We start from the raw sequence: 23,643 nt of genomic DNA on the forward strand, positions 1-23,643 counted from the left end.
TGGAAACCCTAACGTCCTGAAGATGAAGGTCACAGGAAGCATCATCACCTTCCGGATGCTTCAGCAGCAGAGTCTTCCTCAACTGCAAGATGAAGCTGTGCCTGAAGGGGCCGCGGCTGTGATCTGGTACGCGGCTGTGATCCGGTACGCGGCTCTCTGTCAGACGTGGACAACAGGAAGCTGAGATCTGTCCGTCCTCTGAGGGAGGACGAGGACACTTTGCTGGTCTCTGTGACCTGGAACTCTTAGAGGTGAGACGCTGAGGACATCAACTTCCTGCTCACATACAGAAACTATGAGGAACAAATATGGAGCCAAACAGACAGAGAGACCTGGAGCAACACCTGCAGCCTGATGCCGTCCAGCAGCCTGTGCCTGGTTGAGCCTCTCCAGCTCTCACCTTTAACTGTCTGTCCCTAAATCAATTTAATTCAGATTACAAATAAAACAATGAGAAGACATCTCTCATGTCAAACATGGAAGAGGAGGACATGTCTGTCTTCTGATGGACAAGATGTGCTGACTGTCACTTTCAGATTCTCTCTTTGTGTCTTTAAACATAAAAAATGAATTAAAAAATAATCACACCGACCACTGATCACTGATCACACCGATCACTGATCACACCGATCACCGACCACAGATCACTGATCACACCGATCACTGATCACTGATCACACCGATCACTGATCACACCGATCACCGACCACTGATCACTGATCACACCGACCACTGATCACTGATCACACCGATCACTGATCACACTGATCACTGACCACTGATCACACCGATCACCGATCACTGATCACTGATCACACCGATCACTGATCACTGATCACTGATCACACCGATCACTGATCACACCGATCACCGACCACAGATCACTGATCACACCGACCACTGATCACTGATCACACCGATCACTAATCACTAATCACACTGATCACTGATCACACTGATCACTGACCACTGATCACACCGACCACTGATCACTGAGAGTGAGTCAGACAGGTCCTGAACATGGATTTTCTCTGGATGAGACTGAAAACAGACACACACAGATGAAAAGAAGAAAAGAAACACAACACATAAAGATCATCAGCAGACACACACAGACAGAAACACACACACACACACACACTGTATGAATTACATCATAAGGTTTTGTTTTTGTCCTCAAAAGGAGGTGAGTCCCCACAACAGTAGCAATACCAGGACACACACACAGCAGATACACACACACACACTCGCTGATGTCAGCCTATTACCCCGAATACCCCCCTCATCACAGACTCCTCCCTCTGAAGGTGGAGCTCTCTCTCTTCCTTCCTTCCCTTTTCCTTCCTGGTGCCCCCCACACGCGCGCGCGCGCACACACACTTCCTTTATCATCACCCTCTCTTTCCTTATGGCCTGTGTGTGTGTGTGTGTGTGTGTGTGTGTGAGAGAGAGAGAGAGAGAGAGAGACATTAACTCATCATTGCTTTCACTGTGTAGTAAAGCTCCATTAAGCTGCTGCTGCACAGCTACCTGCAGGTATCGCGCGCGCGCGCACACACACACACACACACACACACACGGAGGCGAGATATGTAAATGTAATGCAGCGTGTGTGTGAGAGAGATCTTTGCATTTTTTACCTGCAGTGGACATCACGCACTGTCAGACCCGCACGCGCCGCTCGCCGCGCACGCAGGCGCACGCACGCGGCAGCGGCAGCGGCAGCAGCGCGGAGGGAGGATCGATACACTAAAAGCCCGGAGAGGGTTCAGAGCGGAGCGGCGCGCGGAACCGGAGGGACGCGGCAGGAACTATGAAGGTAACGGAGCGGCGGCTTCTTTTTCTGTCTGATTTTATCCCGTTTGTGTGGCACGAGGCTGCCGGGGCACGCGCGCTATCGGTCGTTTTGACCGAGAAACCCGGTTTGGGGGACGCGCGCGTGTTTTTTTCTCCTGCAGGTACAAACGGCGCCGTCAGCACATTTAGACCGAGACACACAGCCTGCTGCTGGGCTGAGGTGCCGAGCTCTGCCCGCCGCATCCTCCATCAGACCTGCGTGTGTGTGCGTGTGTGTGTTTACATGGTGGTCTGCGCTATAGAAGCTGCTCTTTGTCTGCTCTGACCGTTTGTCATGAATGGCAGCAGGAGTAACAGGAGGAGGAGGAGGAGGTACAGTGTGATGCTGAAGAGTGCACTCAGGAGGAGGTGCAGCAGCGGCAGGAGGTGCTGGTTGTAGTGTGAGGAGGTGATGTCTGAGGAGGAGGAGGAGGATGATGATGGTCAGTGTGTTTGAACTGCAGAACTGTGTTCATATAAAGGGGGTAAACCTGCTGCTGATCTGGCAACCAGAGCCTGACAGTGAGTTAAAGGAGCAGTCCGTGTTTCACTGCTGTCATAAATCCTGACTGCTCTGGAGAACACAGAGACAAAGGGCTGCGCTGGTCCAGACTCACACTCCCAGGATGCACTGGGCTGTGTCATTACAGTGAAGTTTGTGTCCAGCACCCCCCTGTGTGGTCCAAAGCTTGACATCACCGAGGGAGACGTCCTCTGTGTACATCTGCAGTTTGTGCACTGCTGCTTTAACCGAACCCCAGTGACAGGAAGTGTGTGAGGCCATTAAACTCATGACCTTTTACAGTTAGATCAAACAGTTCAGCGCTGCCACACATTTCTGTGTCTTTAGTTTAAGTGTTTACATGGTTTAGATGAAGGAACATTCACTGCTGCACCAAACAAACAGAGAAAGTGTGTGTTGGTTGTTCTTGGGTTAAGGTTCAACCAGCATTCCAGCAGATTTCAGATCACACGGTCAGTATCACAAAACCTCACAGAGCATCAGAGAAAGTCACAGAGCATCAGAGAAAGTCACAGAGCCTCAGAGAACACTACAGAGCATCGGAGAAACTCATAAAGCATCACAGAGCATCAGAGAACGCCACAGAGCATCACAGTACGTCACAGAGCATCAGAGAACGTCACAGAGCAACAGAGAACGTCACAGAGCAACAGAGAACGTCACAGAGCATCAGAGAAAGTCAGAGAGCATCAGAGAACATCACAGAGCATCACAGAAACTCACAGAGCATCAAAGAAAGTCACAGAGCATCAGAGACATCACAGAGCATCAGAGACAGTCACAGAGCATCACAGTACGTCACAGAGCATCAGAGAACGTCACAGAGCAACAGAGAATGCCACAGAGCATCAGAGAACGTCGCAGAGCATCACAGAAACTAATAGAGCATCAGAGAGCATCAAAGAAAGTCACAGAGCATCAGAGACAGTCACAGAGCATCAGAGAATGTCACAGAGCATCAGAGAACATCACAGAGCATCAAAGAACACTAAAGAGCATCAGAGAACGCCATAGAGCATCACAGAGAATCACAGTATGTCACAGAGCATCAGAGAACCTCGAAGAACGTCACAGAGCATCAGAAAACACTACAGAGCATCAGAGAACATCATAGAAACTCATTGAGCATCACAGAACCTCATAGAGCATCACAAAACGTCACAGAGCATCAGAGAACACCACAGAGCATCAGAGTAACTCACAGAGCATTACAGTACATCACAGAGCATCACAGTATGTCATAGAGCATCACAGTATGTTGCAGAGCATTAGAGAATGTCACAGAGCATCAGAGAACATCTCAGAATGTCACGGAGCATCCAAAACCTCATAGAGTATCAAAGAACATCACAGAGCATCACAGAACGTCGCAGAGCATCAGTGAACCTCACAGAGCATCACAGAAACTCATAGAGCATTACAGTAAGTTACAGAGCATCACAGAAACTCAAAGAGCATCACAGTACGTCACAGAGCATCAGAGAACATCACAGAGCATCAGAAAATAGATTTTGAATATGATAAATAATTTGATTAGGTATTAAATTTCTCTTTTACATTTAAATAACGATGAGAGAATAAATCTGCACTGTTACTGTGACATCTGACTGAAACCACAGAAGAAGAGTCAGTATGAGGGATCCATCTAATCTCTGCTCTGACTGATCTAATCGATGGATTGTCATTGATCAAGCATCCCTGTCAGAGAACTCTGTGCTGTTTCTGACCCGCAGCATTCCTCCATCTCCATAGAAACTGTGGACTGATGAGGCAGTGGTGATGTCATCAGAGGCTGCCGGCCGTGTGTCTGCAGATTCAGGCCGACAGCTCCTGTCAGAGCAGCTCATTATCATCTTCATCCTTCTCTTCCTCCTCAGCATGCAGTGACCTCTGACCTCCTTCCTGCAGAATCAGACTCCGACGCACTGACGGTCACATGATTCAAAGACACATGCTGACGAGGCGTTTGTGTTGAACAGGATGTAACATGAGCAGAGACGAATAAACGCTCATTTGTTTCAGCTGTTTCCTGGAAGAACTACAGATCTTTGATGCTAAAGACTACAACTCCCACAGGACTGTGCCTGTGTGCGATGTTTGAGATGAAGGCTGTGAGCCTGAGGAGACGCTGCTCCTCTGAAGTCGACTGTCTGATCCTGACATGCCTCCCTCGGCGCCTCACTGAGCAGCAGGCAGCGCCGACAAACACTGACTCATCCAGAACATTTAGGGTTCCACACAGTTCACTTAGTGATACGCTGCCTGATCCAGGTGGTCCTCTCCAGGTCAGGTGGTCCCACTCAGAAGAAGAAGAGCTGTCAGAACGCGGTGCTCGATAGAGTTGTGTTTTTGCATGACAACATGTCAGAATGGTGACTCTTGTGAGTTCTGTGGGGGTCTTACCTGCAGAACATCTCCAGAACATTGGTGGTTCCTGAGTCGGCAGGCTGGTTCCAACTCTTGTGTGAATCAGTGTCTGAGGCTGTTGAGTTTTTCGGTTCTAGTTTTGGTTCTGTTGGTCTGGATGATTCACCGCTCCATTTGTTAGCATGCTACGAAAGTCCTGTGTTGGTGTTTCCTGTGGTGTCCCTGTGAGTTGGATTTCCTTGTGGTCTGTGCCGTCTGTGTCTCATTGTCGTCCCTGCTCCTCTGTATATCCTGTGTGTCTTCCCCTCGCTCGGTGTCAGTGTATTCTGGGTACATGTGGTCGTGTCTCGTATCCATGCTTTGCCAGCCTTTGCTTCGGCTATGCTCCGTGCCTGGTAACCATGAACTTACACCATGTATATTTTTGACTTGCTAAGCCAGGGACAAAAGCCCGTTTTTGGGAAGAAACCTTATTTTTTGATTCCAGAGGAAAGTAAAGACTTTCTGTTGGACTGTGAACCGCTCCTGTCTCGCACTTGTGTCCTCTCCACTTCCGCGATCCTGACAGTACTGCCATTGGTTGACAAAACTGTTTCATTTTCGTATTGCTTAAAATAAATAAGGAGTTATTATTGAATCTTGAGTTAACCCTTTACTTCTGTGGGTAAAATATGTGTTTACATTCTGTCAAAATCCACCAGAATGCAAGAAATAGGTTCTATTAACACTTTTGAATGATACAGTGGAATTCTTTTTAAGAAGCCAGTTTATATATTTTATATCTCACTATAAGCAGACCTGACAGGCCGGATCACACACGCAGAGATGTGACGAGAACTGGGTTACATACAGAAAAACAAAGCAAATGAGGGCACACTGAGCGCGCTCACATCCGTCTGTGTGACCTACATCAACCTGCTGGGTATAAATCCACTCAGAACATCAGAGGACTGAATCTGTGCACTCTTGGACATCAGAGGACTGAATCTGTGCACTCTTGGACATCATGTTTGTATCATGGCTGACGTTCACTGACCATCACGTCCAGTCACAGAGCGGCTGGCTCGTGATGGTGTCAGTGAGCCAGCTGTAGCCTGAATCTGACGTGACTTCCTAACTCAGCTGCCAGGACTTTGGTTGTGTTAACTTAGTGAAGGTCACATGACACACACACACACATTCCTGCAAACACACACTCCACTCCCTGCACACACTGAACTCTGACCAGGCTTATCAGAGAGAGAGAGAGAGGGCGAGAGAGCACAGAAAGAAGAGAGTCACAGCAGCATGGCGGCTCACAGCACTCATTTGTAGAGGTACCGGACACACACACACACACACACAAACACACACACACACACACACACACACACAGAATTATTGGAAAGGGCTTTTATGTTGACGCAGGGTCGACTGAAGTAAACGAGGCGACAGACAGGAAGTGGCAGAGAGAGACAGGTGGGCGAGCGAGCATGTTAATGATGTGTTAATAGCAGCACATGTTGAGCTCACGATGACACACACACACACACACACACACACACACACAGGGAGGTGTGTGACTCCTGTGTAACTCTTCATTAACTCCTTCACACACTCACCTGTGTGCACTGTACTCCGGACCTTCTCCTATCACAGCTGTGCACCTCCTCAGCAGGATACCAGGAGACCCCCCCCCCCCATCATATGTTTACTTCCTTTTCCTGTTTATTGTTCTTTGATATGTTGCTAAACTTAATTCCCCCGGGGACTGAAACTAAATCTTAATCTCTCAAACTCAATCTTTGACTCCTTTATCTCATCCTCCACTCCTCTCCTCACCTCCTAACATGTTCCCTCTGCTCCCCCTGCTCTTCCTCCTCTTCCTCTTCCTCCTCCTCATGTGTTTCTGTCTGTCAGCTGAATTTGTAGCTCTGAGTGTGAGTCGCGGCTCTGGGACATCGTTGTTTGTTTCTCCACTGACTCCCACCTTCACATATGCTCATCCATATTTAATGTACAACGTCTAGCAGGCTGTGTGTGTGTGTGTGTGTGTTTCCCTGTGGGTATGACTGTGTAGAAATGAAATGGTGTCAGTGGCCAGTCTGCATGTGTTTGTTAGTTTATATACCCGTGTGTGTGTGTGTGTGTGTGTGTGTGGCTCCCTGCTGTCTGCCACCATCTGCTGTTCTCTGACTGAAGCAGTGAGTCGATGATCTCAAACAGGAAGCTGTTCTCTGCTGATGACACGTTTCTGTTGCCTGGAGACCAAAATAAAATCTGCACCATGAAGACATGAGGAGGTGCAGCGGGGAGGTTGCGTGTCATTGAACATACTCAGTAACTTCCTGTTTCCTGTCTGCAGCTCGGCCGCCATGTCTAAAGCGACAGTGAAGAAGCTGCACTGGCGCTCCAAGGTACAAGAAGGTTCTGTCTCACCTGCAGGCCGCCACACTGGCTTCCTGTCAGTGAACGTCCTCCATCCTTGTCTGCAGGTGCAGGAGAGCTTCGTCCCGCTTGGTGGCGGTGGCGGTGGCGGCGGCGGCTCGGGAGAGCTGGGCCTGGCCATCGGGGGTGGGGCTGACTATGGGGAATTCCCGTTTGTCACGGCGGCCCCTGGGGGCGGAGCCACAGTGGGAGACATCATCTTAGAGATCGGAGGGACGCCCGTGTTGGGGATGACACTCGGGGACGTCAGAGGGGTCCTCAACTCCTGTCCTCATCCAATCAGGATCAAGACTGTCTCACCAGGTCAGGTCAAGACACAGGTCCTTTGCATTTTCAACAGTGAGCGCTTTGTGACATCACTGTGACATCACTTCCTGTCTGTGCGTCAGGCTCGTCTCTGTGCAAGGACCTCAGGTTGTACCTCAGCAAGTGTTTCACTCCAGGCTCCATGGACAGCCAGCTGCAGCAGCTGATCAGAGAGAACCTGTACCTGCGCGCTGTGCCCTGTGAGACACACACACAGACTGATATACACACAGACACACACACACTGACACACACACACACACAGACTGATACACACACACACACAGACTGATACACACACACACACACACAGTCACACACACTCACACACACAGACTGATACACACACACAGACACACAGACTGATACACACAGACACACATACTGATACACACAGACACACACTGACACACAGACACACACAGATACACACACTGCTACACACAGACACGCATACTGATACACACACACAGACACACACACAGATACACACACACATACACAGACACACACACTGATACACACAAACACACACTGATACACACAGACACACACACTGACACACACAGACACACACTGATACACACTGACACAGACATAAACTGACACACAGACACGCACACACACTGACACACGCTGACACCCGTACACAGACACACACACTCTCTCTCTCTGATGACGTCACGCCCTCCTCCCTGCAGGTACGACCAGGCAGCCCCGTGATGGAGAGATTTCTGGTGTGGACTACAACTTTGTGTCCATCGAGGAGTTTTTCTCTCTGGAGGAGTCCGGAGCTCTGCTGGAGAGCGGCAAGTTCAAAGGTATGAAAACAAAGCAGACTGAGAGGAGGAAGATGTACCGACTGATGGCAGGTTCAACTCTGTCTGGCAGCATGTAAATAAACACACTTTAACCACACATTTCCCAGCATGCACTGTGTCCAGGCGGTCGTGAGGTGCTCCGGGTTGGTTGGTGGTCTGACAGTAGCTCACGCTGTGACTGTAACTTTTTAGACTTTTTAGAGTGATGTGTCAGTTTTTACAGTGTTTGGGAGGAAAAGAGGATTTTGTGTCTCTAATCCCTCAGACCTCAGGAACCTGCCCCCCCCCCCCCCCACGTCCTGAATCTGCCTGTCTTTACATTCACACACATGTTAATCTGTAGGATTAATGGAACTGAAATAGAAACTGAATTTACACGTTCACACTGACTCCTCGTCCGCTCTGATTTCACTGTGACAGGCTCTACGTGTTCGTCTTTCTCTTTCCTTTCTCCTCTTCCTGCGTGGTTTAACCCTTTCATTTGTAACATCAACACAACACCACCACCAGAAAGACGAGTTCTAAGGAGAGACACACTCACTGAGCTGTTTCTTTGTCCAATCACAGGGAACTACTATGGGACCCCCCGTCCTGTCCACATCGGTCCAGAGAGTCCACCAATCACGTACCAGGAACACCGGAACCTGCTGAGGAACTTCAGGACACGCAGCAAGTCTCTGAGTAACCTGGAGAAGGCTGTGGAGGAGGGGGACAACAGCGAGGAGGACAGTGGACCGTCAGGTAGGGGGACAGACGTCTCCTACATCCCACTCTCCTGTGCTCCGTCTCACCTGTGTGCTGCTTACCACCTGCAGGCTCAGCCGGAGCTCCGTCCACCCTGCCTCTCAGCCAATCATGGGAGACGGCAACAGGAAGTCGAGAGGGAACCGAGAATGGAGGAGGAGGAAGAGGAGTGGGAAGGAGGAGAGGAACAGGAGGAGGAGAAGGAGGTCCGCTGCCGGAAAACTGGGAGCTGGCCTTCAGTGATTCAGGAGAGCCATACTACATCAAGTGAGTATCAATCGCTGAGTATTGATCAGTTATTTTTGTGGCATTTCTTATGTGATGATGATGATAGTGATGATGATGATGATGATGATGGCGATAATAGTGATGATGATGATGATAGTGATGATGATGATAGTTATGATGATAACGATGGTGATGATGATGATGTGATGATGATGATGATGATGGTAGTGATGATGATGATGATGATGTGATGATGATGATGATGGTAATGATGATGATGATGATAGTGATGATGATGATGATGATGATGATAGTGATGATGATGATGGTGATGATGATGATGATAGTGATGATGATGGTGATGATAGTGATGATGATGATAGTGATGATGATGATGATGATAGTGATGATGATGATGATGATGATGATGATGATAGTGATGATGATGATAGTGATGATGATGATGATGATGTATTCTCTCCCTGTCAGTCATAAATCAAAGACGACCAGCTGGCTGGACCCTCGTACTCAGAACAAAGACACGACTTCTTGCACAGAGCGTAAGTGTGTTTACATTTATGATGTCAGTAACTCATAACCACCAAAACATCACGGTCCACTGAACAGACCACTGTTACTATGGTAACTTTCTGTTGGGGCTTTTGTTTTGATAGCAGCAGCCAGCAGGGGGCAGCACAGATCCACAGACACAACTTTATCATCAGAAGTGCAATGAGCATTCTGCTGTGGTGTCCCTGAGTGTGAGGTCACCTGTGTCTGCTCATTCTTCCTCCTCCTCCTCTTCCTCTTTAGTACCAGAGTTCACAGAGCAGCCCAGCCAGTTGAAGGGTTACTCCATCCACACTCGGCTCTCCAAAGGTCCTCGAGGTTTCGGCTTCAATATCGTCGGAGGAAGTCGACCCAGAGAGTTTCTGCAGGTGTACAGTGTGACACCTGGAGGGCCGCCTGCTCTCAATACAGGTACCAAACTACCACTACTACTGCTGCTACACCCAGAGGTGGAGCAAGCATTACCCCCCCCCCCCCCCCCCTCTGGAGGATTATGCTGCTGTTTACTTTTTATTCAAGAATTTTATGATCTCCAACTAATCCACACACACAGTGTCACATGCTCTGAAGATCAGGAGGCAGGAAGAACAAATCATACTTTGCAGGAAGTGTGATGTTACCATGGTTACAGTGCAGCAGTGCATCCTGAATGAGCAGTGGCAGTTAGTAAAACGTCCTGAGCGTCCCTGATCACTGAGAGGCTGAGCAAAGACTCTGACTGTGTGGTCCACAGCTGACATCCTGGTCTACATCAACGACACCTGCGTGCTGGGCCGCTCCCATAAGGAGGTGGTGGAGATGCTGAAGTCGGTGCCAATGGGTCAGAGCGTGGACGTGGTCCTGAGGAGAGGGTACCCGATGCTGTACAACCCGGACGGCTGCCCCAAACAGAGCCTGGAGACGGTAACACAGCACAGAACAGGGGACAATCTGACTGAGACAGGAAGTACTCTTGAAATGTCTGACCTTTGACCTCCTCCTGCAGCCACAGACGCCCAGTGAGCCTGCTACCTGGAACCACGGCCAGACACACCTCACATACAGTCGCACGCTGGATGCCAACGGCAGCACGCCAGGTCAGGGTGACCATGAAATGACATCACACAGCACCGAGCATAGTTTGAATCATTTTCTCTCCAATCCAGGTCTGGCACAAACTCCGTCCTCTTATGCTGCTCAGCCAATCACCAACGGCCTGACAGGCCCGCCCACCCCCACATCCTCTGACCCCCCTCTGGGTCCACCGCCCCCTCCAGTAAGGACACCACCTAATCACAGTGACTCTGATGGTGGCCTGTCCAGTGCTGGAACTCGAAGGTCAGTGTTAGCATTAGCATCATTAGCATGTGAGTCCAATTCTGGACCACAAGCCCCCTTAACCCGACCCAAGGGTCTGAGGTGCTGAACTTTCTCCTTCTCTTCCAGGTCCTCTCTGATTCGCTACAACAGCAGCACTCTCCCTGCCCTCTCCTCCTCCTCCCTCCTCCAACATCAGAGCTCCAAGTCCTCAGAGAGTGACCTGTCCACATCTACGCTGCCCGTCTCCTCCGCCACGCTCCCCATCTCCCACAATGTGTCCAAACTGCCCCTCTCTCAGCCTGAGACGGGCCTCATTCAAAACTCCACCAGCGCCACCTCCACCAACAACACCCCGTCCTCCACACCTCCTGGAGGTCCTGTGCAGCGTCCGCCGATGCCCCAGACCTCCCTTGCCCTGACGCCACCCAGAGACATTCCACCCTGCGGTTTCAACGGCTGCCCGGCCAGTCACCAAGTGTCCTCCCCGGTGTCCCGTGGTAACCCAGGACTGGTGCTCCCTCTTGGCTCACCCGGAACAGCCTCTGGAGGGGAGCTTGTGCCGGTGGCCCTTGGACAAAGCGAGGGTGGGGGGTTGGGGTTCAGCGTGACAGCGGGAGGACAAGGAGGTCAACTGGCTGTAGTGAGGCGGGTTTGGGACCGCAGACAGTGCCCCTCACTGCAGGCAGGAGACGCCATTGTGAAGATCAACGGAGCAGATGTCCAGAGCCTCAGCCTGTCCCAGGTAAAATGTCCAGCAGCCAATCAGGGCCCTCCTTTCATGGACAACCTGCAGAAATGATAAACAGGTGTGTGTCATTGTTCAGGTGCAGAGAGTCCTGCAGGAACATACCAAACAGGCTGAGGTGGTCCTGCTGGTCTACAGAGGAGGTAAACCCTGCCGTGTAGCTGCATGTCAGGTTCAGCCCGTCTGATCAGCTTACAGACAGACAGACGTGACAACCAATCGCAACACCTCATCAGGAAGGAGGAGCCTAACAGACTTCCTGAAGCCTCAGTTTCCATGGTTACAGCCTCTGTGCTCCTGCAGCGGAGGAGTTCGGGACATCTCAGGTCCCGACTGTCTGTCAGCTGACCTCACGGAGTTTGAACCCGATGACATCATTTCCTCTCTAACGCTCTCTTCCTCCTCCTCCTCCAGGCACAGTCTCCTCCCCAGCAGTCACCCCCAACCTCTACAAGCCCCTCCCCTCCCCACACAGCATTGGCCCCTCCTCCTCTCACCCCCCCACCTCAGCCAACTTGCCTTCCCCCTCCACGGGTGCCTTGGTGGGAGGCATTCCCCTGCTCAGCCAGGCTGGCTTGGCCCCTGAGAGTCCTCAGGAGGGGCACCTACCAGCTCCAGGGACCCAGCAAGGTGAGTGAGAACCCCTCTGCTCTCAGGCTGTCACCCGCTCCTCCCCCATCCTTCTGACTCCCCTCTGTTTCCAGGGACCCCTCCTGCCCAGACACCCAACGGGCCCCCAGTCTCAACACTTATCCAGAGCACCAGCTTCCTGGACTCGGTTCCTGTGACACTGACCTTGGAGCCACGTGACTTGTTGGGGGTGGAGGAGAGCGCCGGTGGGCCCCCCCCAGGTAGAGGGGGAGGAGCCCTGGGAGCTGTCTCCAAGGACGGGAGAGGAGGTGCAGTAAAGACGATGGAGGTGGAGCTAAGGAGGCGGCCGGGAGAAGGCTTTGGATTCGTCATCGCCTCGCAGGAAGTCAGTGGAGGTGAGTGACAGCGAGTCTGGAAGGCCTGAACCAGGCTGTGTCTGCTGGTCCAAAAGACGTCTATGTCTTCAGACAGACACTTCCTGTGTCAGGACAGAGGACAGAAGACACAGATAATAAGACAGAAAAATCCATCATGATAAAGGAAGTTAAAATGAAGCAGAAGTGGTTCCAGATATTTGTCTTCAGAGCAGACTGAGCGCGCTCAGATGGTCACTTCATAACCAGTCTCTGGCTGATTCCAGCAGCACCTGAGCTTCTGTTTGTTCTGTTCAGCTGCAGCCAGCTGGAAGGAGGTCCAGCTGAGTAAGCCCCCCCCCCCCCCCCCTCCACGTCCTCCTCCTCCCCACATAACAATCAGCTCCACTGTCAATAGTCCTCCCCCCTCCTGTATGTGAGTGAGTTTCTGTTCCCTCCCACTGTTATCAGCTCTCCTTTAGCCCCGCCCCCTCCCCCTGTCTCTCTCTCTCTGCAGCTCAGCTCATACTCGCTCGCCCACTCTTAGAGGCACAGCCTGCCACTCACAGACAGGACAGAGAGGGAAAGCCAGACAGACAGAGGCTGTGAGGGACAGACAGGAGGACAGAAAGAGGCTGTCAGGGACAGACAGAGGCTGTCAGAGACAGACAGAGGCTGTCAGAGACAGACAGAGGCTGTGAGGGACAGACAGAGGCTGTCAGAGACAGACAGAGGCTGTGAGGGACAGACAGGAGGACAGACAGAGGCTGTCGGGGACAGACAGGAGGACAGTTGGTGTAGCTGTGGTCTCTTTCTGTCAGGACATCCATCATGTTGGAGCGGCTGCAGTCAGCTCTGAGAACTGTGAAGGACTCCAGACGTAAGTCCTGCGGTGGGGGTGTGGGTTGTGAGTGTGGACGGAGGCTGCAGGGTGAGGTGCCAGCAGCTGTTTGTGGGTCACATGATGTTTGTTTACTTTACAGATTCTTTAAAACTAGAGAGAGTGGAGTGGTAACCTGAGGAGTGTCCATGTCCTCCATCCTCCACCTGTCTCCTGTTTCCCCCTCCTCCTCCTCCACCTCAGTCTCTATCAGCTCTCAGGAATGTCTGAAGTATTTTCAGTGTGTGTGTGTTTGTGTGAGGTGGTACCTCTGTCTCTGTGAGGCTCAACATGTGGCTCCGTCATGTGTCGGTCATCAGCTTCAGTCTCAGGTCACATGACCCTGCAGCTCAGTGAACATTGGTCAGTTATATCACAGAGACATGTTGAAGCTAAGCTAGCTGTGATATTAATACTCGTACTTAAACAACCACCAGTCAAGCTAAACAAGAAACTAATGCTAAGCTAACTGGACACGTGCATCAGTTAACTGCCTGAACTTTATGGATGATATGAGATGGATTCACGTTCAGAACCACATGACTGCTCACACGGGCCGGATTATAGCGCCGGGCTCTGCTTGTTGCTCTGCACGGACAAGCTTCACATGTCCCTCAGTGTTCGTGTTGTTCGGCTGCTGGTGTGTGAGCTCTGTGGCTCTCTGTACATCTGAAGGACGTTTGAAGCAGCTGAGTAAACACATGGAGCCATGGTGGGACCGCTCCATGGAAGCACTTCCTGTTCGCTCAGAACGCAGAATTATGTATTTATTTTACTGTCAGCTTCTGAAGGTTCAAAACATGTCTGTGTGTGTGTGTCTGTGGTTCTGTCTCTCTCTCTCTCTGTGTCCCTCCCTCTCTCTCTCTCTCTCTCTCTCTCTCTCTCCCTGTGTTTATCTCTCTCTCCCTCTCTCTCTCTCGCTCTCTGTCCCTCTCTCTCTCTCTCTCTCTGTCTCTCTCCCTGTGTTTCTCTCCCTCTCTCTCTCTCTCCGTGTCCCTCTCTCTCTCTCCCTCCCTGTGTTTCTCTCCCTCTCTCTCCATGTCCCTCTCTCGCTCTCTGTCCCTCTCTCTCTCTCTCTCTGTCTCTCTCCCTGTGTTTCTCTCCCTCTCTCTCTCTCTCTCCGTGTCCCTCTCTCTCTCTCGCTCTCTGTCCCTCTCTCTCTCTCTCTCTCCCTGTGTTTCTCTCCCTCTCTCTCTCTCCGTGTCCCTCTCTCACTCTCTGTCCCTCTCTCTCTCTCGCTCTGTGTCCCTCTCTCTCCCTCTCTCTCTCCCCATCTCTCTCTCCTTCCCTCCCTCTCTCTCCCTCTCTCTCTCTCCCTCCCTCCCTCCCTCCCCCCTCTCTCTGTCAGTCCCCCCCTCTCCCTCTCTCTCTCTCTCCCTGTCCCTCTCTCTCCCTCTCTCTGTCAGTCCCCATCTCTCTCTCTCTCCCTCCCTCTCTCTCTCCCCCTCTCTCCCCACCCCCTCTCTCTGTTGTGTAACAGTAAGCCTGTAGAGTTCTCTCAGAGCTGATGTGTGTCTGCATGTGTCCAGATGTGCGTCTGTGTCCAGCTGTGGCTCTGACCTGACAGACTGACTGTTTAATGTCACATTCTAAAAACATTTTGTCCTCACGTGTGTCTGACCACAGGCTGTGTGTACACAGGCACACTTGCACTTTGACCTTTTTAAAATCAGTAAGGCCCTGACCTACAGGAGCTGCCATGATGAAAACGGAGGCCATCTTGGTTTTCTCCAACGTTTAGTCAACAATAACTCATCATAAAACAAATGACTTTGTTTAGCATGAAGGAGCTGAGGGAAGTGGAGCTCATTATCATCATGTGGTGTTTGTTAACAAGCTAGCAACAAACTGCAACACTATGCTAACAAGAAGATGCTAACGAGACCATGAAGCTAAGTGAGATAGCTGTGACAACTGTAGCAGAAAGATAAGTGCTACTCTGAGCTAACCGAGAAGCTACCCTAACTGACCCAAACCTCTCCTCTCAAACCAAGGACCTCAAAGACCTCAAACTGAACTTTCTGATCCAGAGTGTGTGTGTTTGTGTGAGAGGGAGAGAGAGAGAGAGAGAGCGAGAGATTAGCGGTGCACTTTTAGCAAAAACTTTCTATTAATAGTAGTTTTAATCCATAATTCAGCGGCCCGCCTGAGCTGTGTGTGTTTAACAAACTGGAGCACAGGTGAACACACACACACACACACACTGGCCCTCCCACAGATAAACAGACCCTCACAGCAGCTGCCGATGTAAACTCAAGTTTGATCTGGCGAGCTGCTGGCGGTTTCCTCACACCGTCTTATCGTCTGTTTGGAAACATTTTCCTGATGTTTCTGCAGAAACTGGACTGTGACTGATGATGAGGAGGATGATGAGGAGGAGGATGAGGAGGATGATGATGATGTTCTCAGTGAAAGCATGGAGGCAGCTTCAGTTGGAGCAGCTGGCGTTCATGGTTTAATATTTGATCCTTCTGGAGTCTCAGGGCGTTGTTGGGATGCGCCAAATGTCCTGATGCATGATTCATGGGGCAGACAGTGAACGCATCGCGCGGTGTGCAGGGAGCACACGCTCCTCTCCGAGTTTGATATTCCTCCTCATTAAATACATTATTCAGCAGTGGCTGGATCTGGAAGTCATGTGAGGCCCGCTCAGCTCGGCTAGTTAGCGTTAGCAGATCCAGATCCAGCTGTGGAGCGTTAGCGGGCGGCCGCCATGATGATCTGACAGGTGTCGGAGGTTCTGGTTACCGTCAGCCTCCTCCTCCGCCCGGACATGCTGAGCTCAGCACTCTCTTATCAGCGTTACACACACAGACTTTGATACTTTGAAGGCGGCCTGTGTTTCCCTGCTTCGGCCTGCGGGTCCGGTTTCCTGCAGTCTGTTTGTTCAGACTGTCTCTGAGCTCGAAGGGATGTCCCCCTCTTCCCTCTCTTCCTCCTTCTCCCTCTTCCTCCCCTCTCTCTCCCCTCTCTTCCTCTTCCTCATCCTCCCTCTTCCTCCCCTCTCTCCTCCTTCTCCTTCTCCTCCTCCTCCCTCATCCACCCTCCTCCCCCCCTCCTCCTCCTCTTTCTCCCCTCTCTTCCTCCTTCTCCTTCCTCTTCCTCCTCCTCCCTCTTCCTCCCCTCTCTCCTCGTTCTCCTCCCTCTTCCCTCCTCCCTCTTCCTCCCCTCCCTTCTCCTGTTCCTCCCTCTTCCTCCTCCTCCCTCTTCCTCCCCTCTCTCTCTCCTCTCTTCCTCCTCCTCCTCCTCCCTCTTCCTCCCCTCTCTCCTCCTTCTCCTTCTCCTCCTCCTCCCTCTTCCTCCCTTCTCTCCTCCTTCTCCTTCCTCTTCCTCCTCCTCCCTCTTCCTCCCCTCTCTTCTCCTGTTCCTCCCTCTTCCTCTTCCTCCTCCTCCCTCCTCCTCCTCCTCCCTCCATTCTCCTTCAGAGGAGGAGGAAGGAGCAGAAGTGGATGGTTTCTAGAAAGAACCAGCCTCTGTCCACTGTCTCTGGTTAACATGTCTCCTCAGGGACAGACGGTGCAGACGAAGAAGGTCTGACTAATGGACGGACATGTTTAGGATCACATGACTTTAAATGATAAATTATTGTTTTAACTTCATCAGCGTCACATGTTAGACTTCCTCAGGACCCCGTTCTGTCAGCAGAGCGCCCCCTGCAGACTGAGCTGCTGGTCCACTCCTCCTGCAGCAGCTTCAGCCTGAGCTCGCTGTCAGAGCGGGCACGGGCGGCCGTCCACATCTGTCCCTGCTCACACTGCAGCCTGCAGGTGGAGCAGCTGTCATTCACTTTTGATGATGTCACTTCCTGTCTGCAGCCCCCTCCCTCATGTCTCACCGCTTTGTGACGGTGCGGCGCGGCAGCCCAGCGGCTCGCAGTGGGCAGATCCAGCCCGGGGACCAGCTGGAGGCCGTGGAGGGCCGGCCTGTGGCGGGACTGCAGCACCGAGACCTGGCCCAGATCCTGAGGAGGGCCGGCAACACACTGAGACTGAGCATCACACCACGGCACCGTACGCACACACACAGAGAGACACACAGACACTGAGACACAGAGACAGACACACACACAGTTTTGACTGGCCTGTCCTCTGCAGACTCGTCCTCTCTGGCAGACGGAGCAGACCTGGACATTGATGGGCGGGTGATGAAGGGATCCAGAGGGAGGTCAAAGGTCGCTGTCACAGTCACTTCCTGCATGCGGCGCTCAGCGCGCCCCTCAGAGTGTTACAGCAGTGTCTCTGTCTGTCTCTGCCAGGACGGGTCCCAGTTCTACAGCGTGGATCTGGAGCGAGGTCCCACGGGGTTCGGCTTCTCTCTGCGGGGGGGCAGTGAGTACAACATGGGCCTGTACGTCCTGGGGCTGATGGAGGGGGGTCCAGCCCAGCGCAGCAACAAGATACAGGTATGTGTCCACTGCCCCTCTGACTGACAGCACGAACGCAGCGGGATGACGTGCGTCCTCCAGTTGAACCAGGAAGCTAGCCTCCCAAACAGCCAATAGGATTCCTCCATTGTCTTTGTGATGATTGGGTTAATGATCAGCAGGATCATCCTCACTAATCAACTCCACCCAATGATATTTGAAGCAACAACAGAGGCTGAGCTAATGCTAAGCTACAAACTTCAGCGGTCACATGACATCATGACCATGGTTACCGCTCTGACCTCGCCTTGACCTTTATTTCAGCCCCAAAGTTTAAATATGGAGCTTTATGAGTGTGGACTCACCTTGTGAGCCCGCCTCTAGTGGACACCAGGGGAACTGCAGCAGCAGGAACTTCCTGTCTGTGACCTGGGCTGCCGTCAGGCCCACAGCTGCTCCAGTGTTCGTCCTGAAGGGGGTGCTACAGCCACACAAACATGAAACACAGCAGAGCCTCATGCTGATGGTGACCAGGAGTGTGTGTCTGTCTCTGTGTGTGTCTTTCTTGTCTCTGTGTGTGTCTCTGTCTCTTTCTCTCTGTCTGTCTGTGTGTCTGTCTGTGTGTGTCTCTGTCTCTCTGTCTCTCTCTCTCTGTGTCTGTGTCTCTGTCTGTCTGTGTGTCTATCTCTGTGTGTGTGTCTCTCTCTCTGTCTCTCTGTGTGTGTCTCTGTCTGTCTGTGTGTCTCTCTGTCTCTGTCTCTCTGTCTCTCTCTCTCTCTCTCTCTCTGTCTGTCTGTCTGTCTCTGTCTCTCTCTGTGTGTGTGTGTGTGTGTGTGTTGTAGGTGTCTGACCAGCTGGTGGAGATAAACGGAGACAGCACAGCAGGAATGACTCACAGTCAGGCCGTGGAGCAGATCAGAAGAGGAGGACATCGCATCCACCTGGTCCTGAAGAAGGGGAACGGATACGTCCCTGACTATGGTGAGACTGACACAGCTGAGGTCAGGTGACTTCCTGTCTGCTCTCTGATCCCCTGCTGATCTTCCTCTAACACGTCACTTGGCTTCGGCACAGAGATGAAGTTTGAGGTCAGACCTGGTCAGACTCTGTAGGTTCCAACGGTCCTTGAATGCACCAAACCTGAAATCAGACCTCAGTTAAAAACTAAAACCTAGCAGGACATGTGTGACTGTGTCAGTCTACACACAGACACACACACAGACACGCACACACACAGAGACACTGACTGATCATCAGAGTTCAGATCTACCACTGACCCCAAACTCATCCAGCCTCAGCTCTGCTGCCTGTCTGACTGTTTTTACTCTCCTCCTTCTCTTCCTTCTTTTCCTCCTCCTCCGTCTCTTCCTCCTCCTCCTCCCCCGCCTGTTCCTCTTCCTCCTCCTCCTCCTTCTCTCCCTCTTCCTCCTCCTCCTTCTCTTCCTCCATCTCCTTCTCTTCCCTCTCTTCCTCCTCCTGCTCTTCCTCTTCCTCCTCCTCCCCCTTCTCTTTCTCCTCCTCCCCCTTCTCTTTCTCCTCCTCCTTCTGTTCCTCCTCCTGCTCTCCCTCTTCTTCCCCTCCTCTTCCTCCGTCTCTTCCTCCATCTCTTCCTCCTCCTACCCCTTCTCTCCCTTCTCCTCCTCTTCCTCCGTCTCTTCCTCCATCTCTTCCTCCTCCTACCCCTTCTCTCCCTTCTCCTCCTCTTCCTCTTCCTCCATCTCTTTATCCTCCTCCTCCCCATTCTCTTCCTCCTCCTCCTCTTCCTCTTCAGTGGAGCTGTCCAGCCTCTCTCTCTGTATGACCAACTCTAAACAGGGTGAGCCCTGCTTCTACGTGATTGGACGCACTGAGAACTCGCGGTCGGTAACTGAGCTTTCTTCACTCTGTCGTCTTCACGCTCCGTCGTCATGGTCACTGTGAATCTCCATGTGTCATGTGACATGATTTCCTGCACGCAGACATGTCCATTCATGAAGTGTTGGTGGATCAGCCTGTCCCACAGACACGTCCACATGCCGTGCTGTGTTTACACTCATCTCATCATTAGCATCAACATGTTTGCATTTAGCAATTATTACCATTTCTGGCTACATGCTAATGCAGTGAGCAACTTTTTATGTAATCTGACTGTCCTGACATATTTCAGCCTGATGTGTCTGTGCTGAAAGCATCTCTGATAGGCTGACACACCTGTCAATCAAACCTGGCCTGGTCAGTTTATAGCTTTATGACATGACTTTATTGTAACAGACATTTCTCACCACTGATCAATTCCTATCAATCAGCAGAGTGATCGGTAATGAAAATGATCAATGTTCTGTGTGTCTATCAGGCCCTGAGGAAGGAGCCCTCTCTCCCTTCCCCTCCTCTCACACTGAGGAGCAGGAGGTGCAAGGAGTAACCACGACAACCACCTCTCTCGTCCAGCAGATGGGAGGAGGAGGTGCTACAGGAGAGAGGAGGAGGAGGAGAGAGGGAGAAACCAAACCAAGATCAGGGGGAGGAGGAGGAAGAGGGTTAGGACCTCCTGACCTGGACCTGGACCTGGTGGAGAAGGAAGCACGTGAGGATGAAAGGAGGAATCAGGAGGCCAAGGAGGAGGAGGAGGAGAGGAGCAAGAGGAAGGAGGCTGAGGAGGAGAGTAGGAGACGGAAGGAGAAGAAGGAGAAGGAGAGGAGAAGTCAGACAGTCAGGCCAAAGAGGCAAGGTGACCACGGGAAGCAGGGGAGAAGGAGCAGGAGCTTACCCAGGAACGAAACTCAGTCCTGGGACCCCCTGCTGCCACAGGAGGGGTTGGAGGAGTCTGAAGGACGACAGAGAGAGAAGAGGAGGAGCGAGACGAAGAGCAGGAGGAGGGTGAGAGAGGACGAGGAGAGGAAAGAGGGCGATGACAGCACCTCCAGCCATGCAAAGCATCCTGGGAGTTCAGCTGCAGGTCAGAAGGCGGCGTTCTCCTTCCTCATGCCGAGAGAGGACCAGCAGGAGTCTGACAGCGAATCAGAAGTCAGCCTATCAGCAGCCAGCATCGCCACCTCAGGGTGGAGGGAGGAATCCCATTGGAGCGGAGCTTTGTCACCCCGTCCACAGGGGCACGTGCCGGGCCCATGGCTGAAACCGAGCCCACAAAGACTTACACGGGTTCTGACTGGCAGTCAGCTGGGCAGGCGGGAGCTGGTGGGCGGGCTCTCTCTGTGATTGGCCTGCGGTGCGGACAGTCTCCTTTGTCATTCGCTGATGTTTTTATTGGCTACAATAAAGGGCTTTTTTGATTGGCCTGCTGATAGAGCCCCTGACAGGACACACATCTTTTTCTGATTGGCTGGTTTGCGCTGTGAGCCCTCCGATTGGATGCACATCCAGTCGCTGTCTTACCCATCATCCCTCAGTACGCCGCCATGATGAAGCCACATCAGCATGCTAGAAGGTCACCATGGTAACTAGCGTTGGGCAGTAAGATGTTACAGTAATCCGATTACAGTTTCTTATTTTACTTTAGTGCTAGCTAAACATTTGCTAAGCATTAGCTGGACAGAGCTAAGCAACATCTGGACAGTATCTGAATATGATCAAAGTGTGAGCTTAGCATCAGCCGCCAAGGTGCTTGCTGAATGACAGCTAATCGGCTTGTTCAGCTTTAGCCGGACATTATTGAAACATTATTGATCAGTTAAATGATGTCGCTGAACATCAGGCCGGCTAACTGTAGCTGGACACACGCTTCACAGCTGTACAGTAGCTAAACATGACCTGAACAAGAACTGATGATCACTAGCTGAACGTTAGCGTGGTTTACAGTGGTCTGACAGGGGGACATCACCATAGTAACTGTCTCAGTGTCAGGCTGGTTACCATGGTGATCTCCTGTGATGATGTCACACATTTGAAACACACTGCTCTCTGTGTAATTGGTGGGTCTGACCTCCATCCAATCAGCTGAGAAACACCATCAGTCACACGTGGCTTCATCATCCTCATCATCATCCCTCTTCTGTATGCAAACGTCTGACCTGAGACGAGTTTCCTGACTGTAATCTGAGCATGTGCAGAACACTGGAATGATTTTTTTATTTTTATAAACTTGTAAAGGCTCGATGACATTAATATTAATATTAGATATTAAATAGAATCAGATGGTTTGATTTGCCTGCTTGCTTGTAGAAAAAAAGTCTTTGTCCTGATGATGTAACAGAGCCATATATACACACACACACAGATGTCAGGTCCAGCTGTGGTCCCGTTGGCTTGTCAATAAGGTGACAGTGTCATGGCAACATGCTCCATCTCCGTGGTGACAGCAGGGTGAGCCACAGCTCCGGATCAGAACAAGTGCCTCATTTTATTTCCTGCAAACTGATGCTGTGGCTGCAGAGCCATGCCACCACTTCCTGTCTGTCCCTGTCCACATCCACACTCACAGACACACACTGAGTCTCTGTGTCTCCATCCATTCTTTTATTCCATAAAGGAAACCTACTTTAAAAATAAATGTTATGTTTCTCATTAAACTGTTCCAGGTTCCAGCTCCGCTCACTACGAGCCGTCACTGTGTTCCCACTGAGATTATTTCCACAGCAGAAGCATTATAATACAGAGACATTTATACATTATTAAAAAATGTTGGAAAGAATAATCCGTCTGTTCATTTATGTTTAACCATTCTTTTCTTGGTTACAAAGAATTTTTAAACTCTAAAAATACAAACAGAACTCTTTGCTGCCCCCTGTGGGGAAACTGCAGAACACAGCTGTGTTATTGAAGGTTTATGTTAAAGATGTAACGACCAAAGATTGTCAACGAAAATGTGATGTTTTAAATATTGAATTCTCCTTTTTATTATCATTTATTAGATTAGGAATTAGATTAGGTGCAGCACTGCTTCTCTGCCTCGAGAAATCCAACAGAGAGACATCACTTCTCCAGATTATTCTTCAGGGAGGACTTAACACAATAACTGATTGATTTGGAGCAGAATGTCGATCTGATCGTTCGCAGCTTGTAAAGAGTTAATTCTGGGGGGGGGGGGGGGCTGTGTGTGGTCCTGATGGACGTTTTGGAGAAACTCCGCATATTCATTTAATAACTGAAAAACATTCAAGCAGCTCAGCCATCCCTTTCACATCATTCCACCATTTTTGTGTTTCCATAAGTTTTCCACACCCTCAGCAGGTGAACTACAACTCCCATGAACCCCACCAGCCCCACCCCTCCGCCTGCTGTCTTTAAGGGCATTTGGATCTGCACCTTCTATGCATTTTGTAAGACTGCTGATGATCAATTCTCTGATCAGCGGCTGATCTCAGAGCCCGGACTCTAACAGCTCCAACCATGAGCCTGATAATTCAGGTTCTGTTCAAACACAACCAGGAAGCGCCGAGGTCACCGCTTATTATCAACGAGGAGCATGTCAGAGTGCTGGAACTGTTCTCTGTTAGCTCATGGCTAACTAGCCTGTAGCCTCATTTAATAAACGAGCTCATGTTTAAGAGTTGTTGATGTGTGAACATTGATTTTAGGCAACTGCAGTCAGGACACGACTAGCTTAGCTTAGCATAATGAAAGCAGCTACACCACCACCAAAAGATATTCACAT

The 23,643-nt window shown here is 51.0% G+C and overlaps 1 protein-coding gene across 2 annotated transcripts; it reads left to right on the forward strand.

Moving 5' to 3' along the window:
* Nucleotides 1-1,746: 1,746 nt before the first annotated feature.
* LOC114438353 (membrane-associated guanylate kinase, WW and PDZ domain-containing protein 3-like) lies at nt 1,747-22,640 on the forward strand. Of its 2 annotated transcripts, none has more exons than XM_028409626.1 (21): nt 1,747-1,819; nt 7,071-7,122; nt 7,201-7,456; nt 7,543-7,659; nt 8,161-8,280; nt 8,848-9,021; nt 9,096-9,291; nt 9,742-9,812; nt 10,066-10,233; nt 10,556-10,725; nt 10,808-10,898; nt 10,968-11,139; nt 11,248-11,863; nt 11,946-12,009; nt 12,281-12,496; nt 12,571-12,852; nt 17,506-17,700; nt 17,785-17,861; nt 17,946-18,092; nt 18,896-19,034; nt 20,386-22,640. In XM_028409626.1, the coding sequence occupies exons 2-21, from the start codon at nt 7,081-7,083 to the stop codon at nt 21,246-21,248; spliced, it is 4,176 nt and encodes a 1,391-aa protein (XP_028265427.1). In that variant the 5' UTR covers nt 1,747-1,819; nt 7,071-7,080; the 3' UTR covers nt 21,249-22,640. The 2 variants fall into 2 exon arrangements, with proteins under 2 accessions (XP_028265427.1, XP_028265426.1); XM_028409625.1 differs by lacking the exon at nt 1,747-1,819 and adding an exon at nt 5,938-6,042.
* The last annotated feature ends 1,003 nt before the right edge of the window (nt 22,641-23,643 follow it).

This window comes from Parambassis ranga, chromosome 7 (assembly GCF_900634625.1).
Source record: "Parambassis ranga chromosome 7, fParRan2.1, whole genome shotgun sequence".
Taxonomy (NCBI): Eukaryota; Metazoa; Chordata; class Actinopteri; family Ambassidae; genus Parambassis; species Parambassis ranga.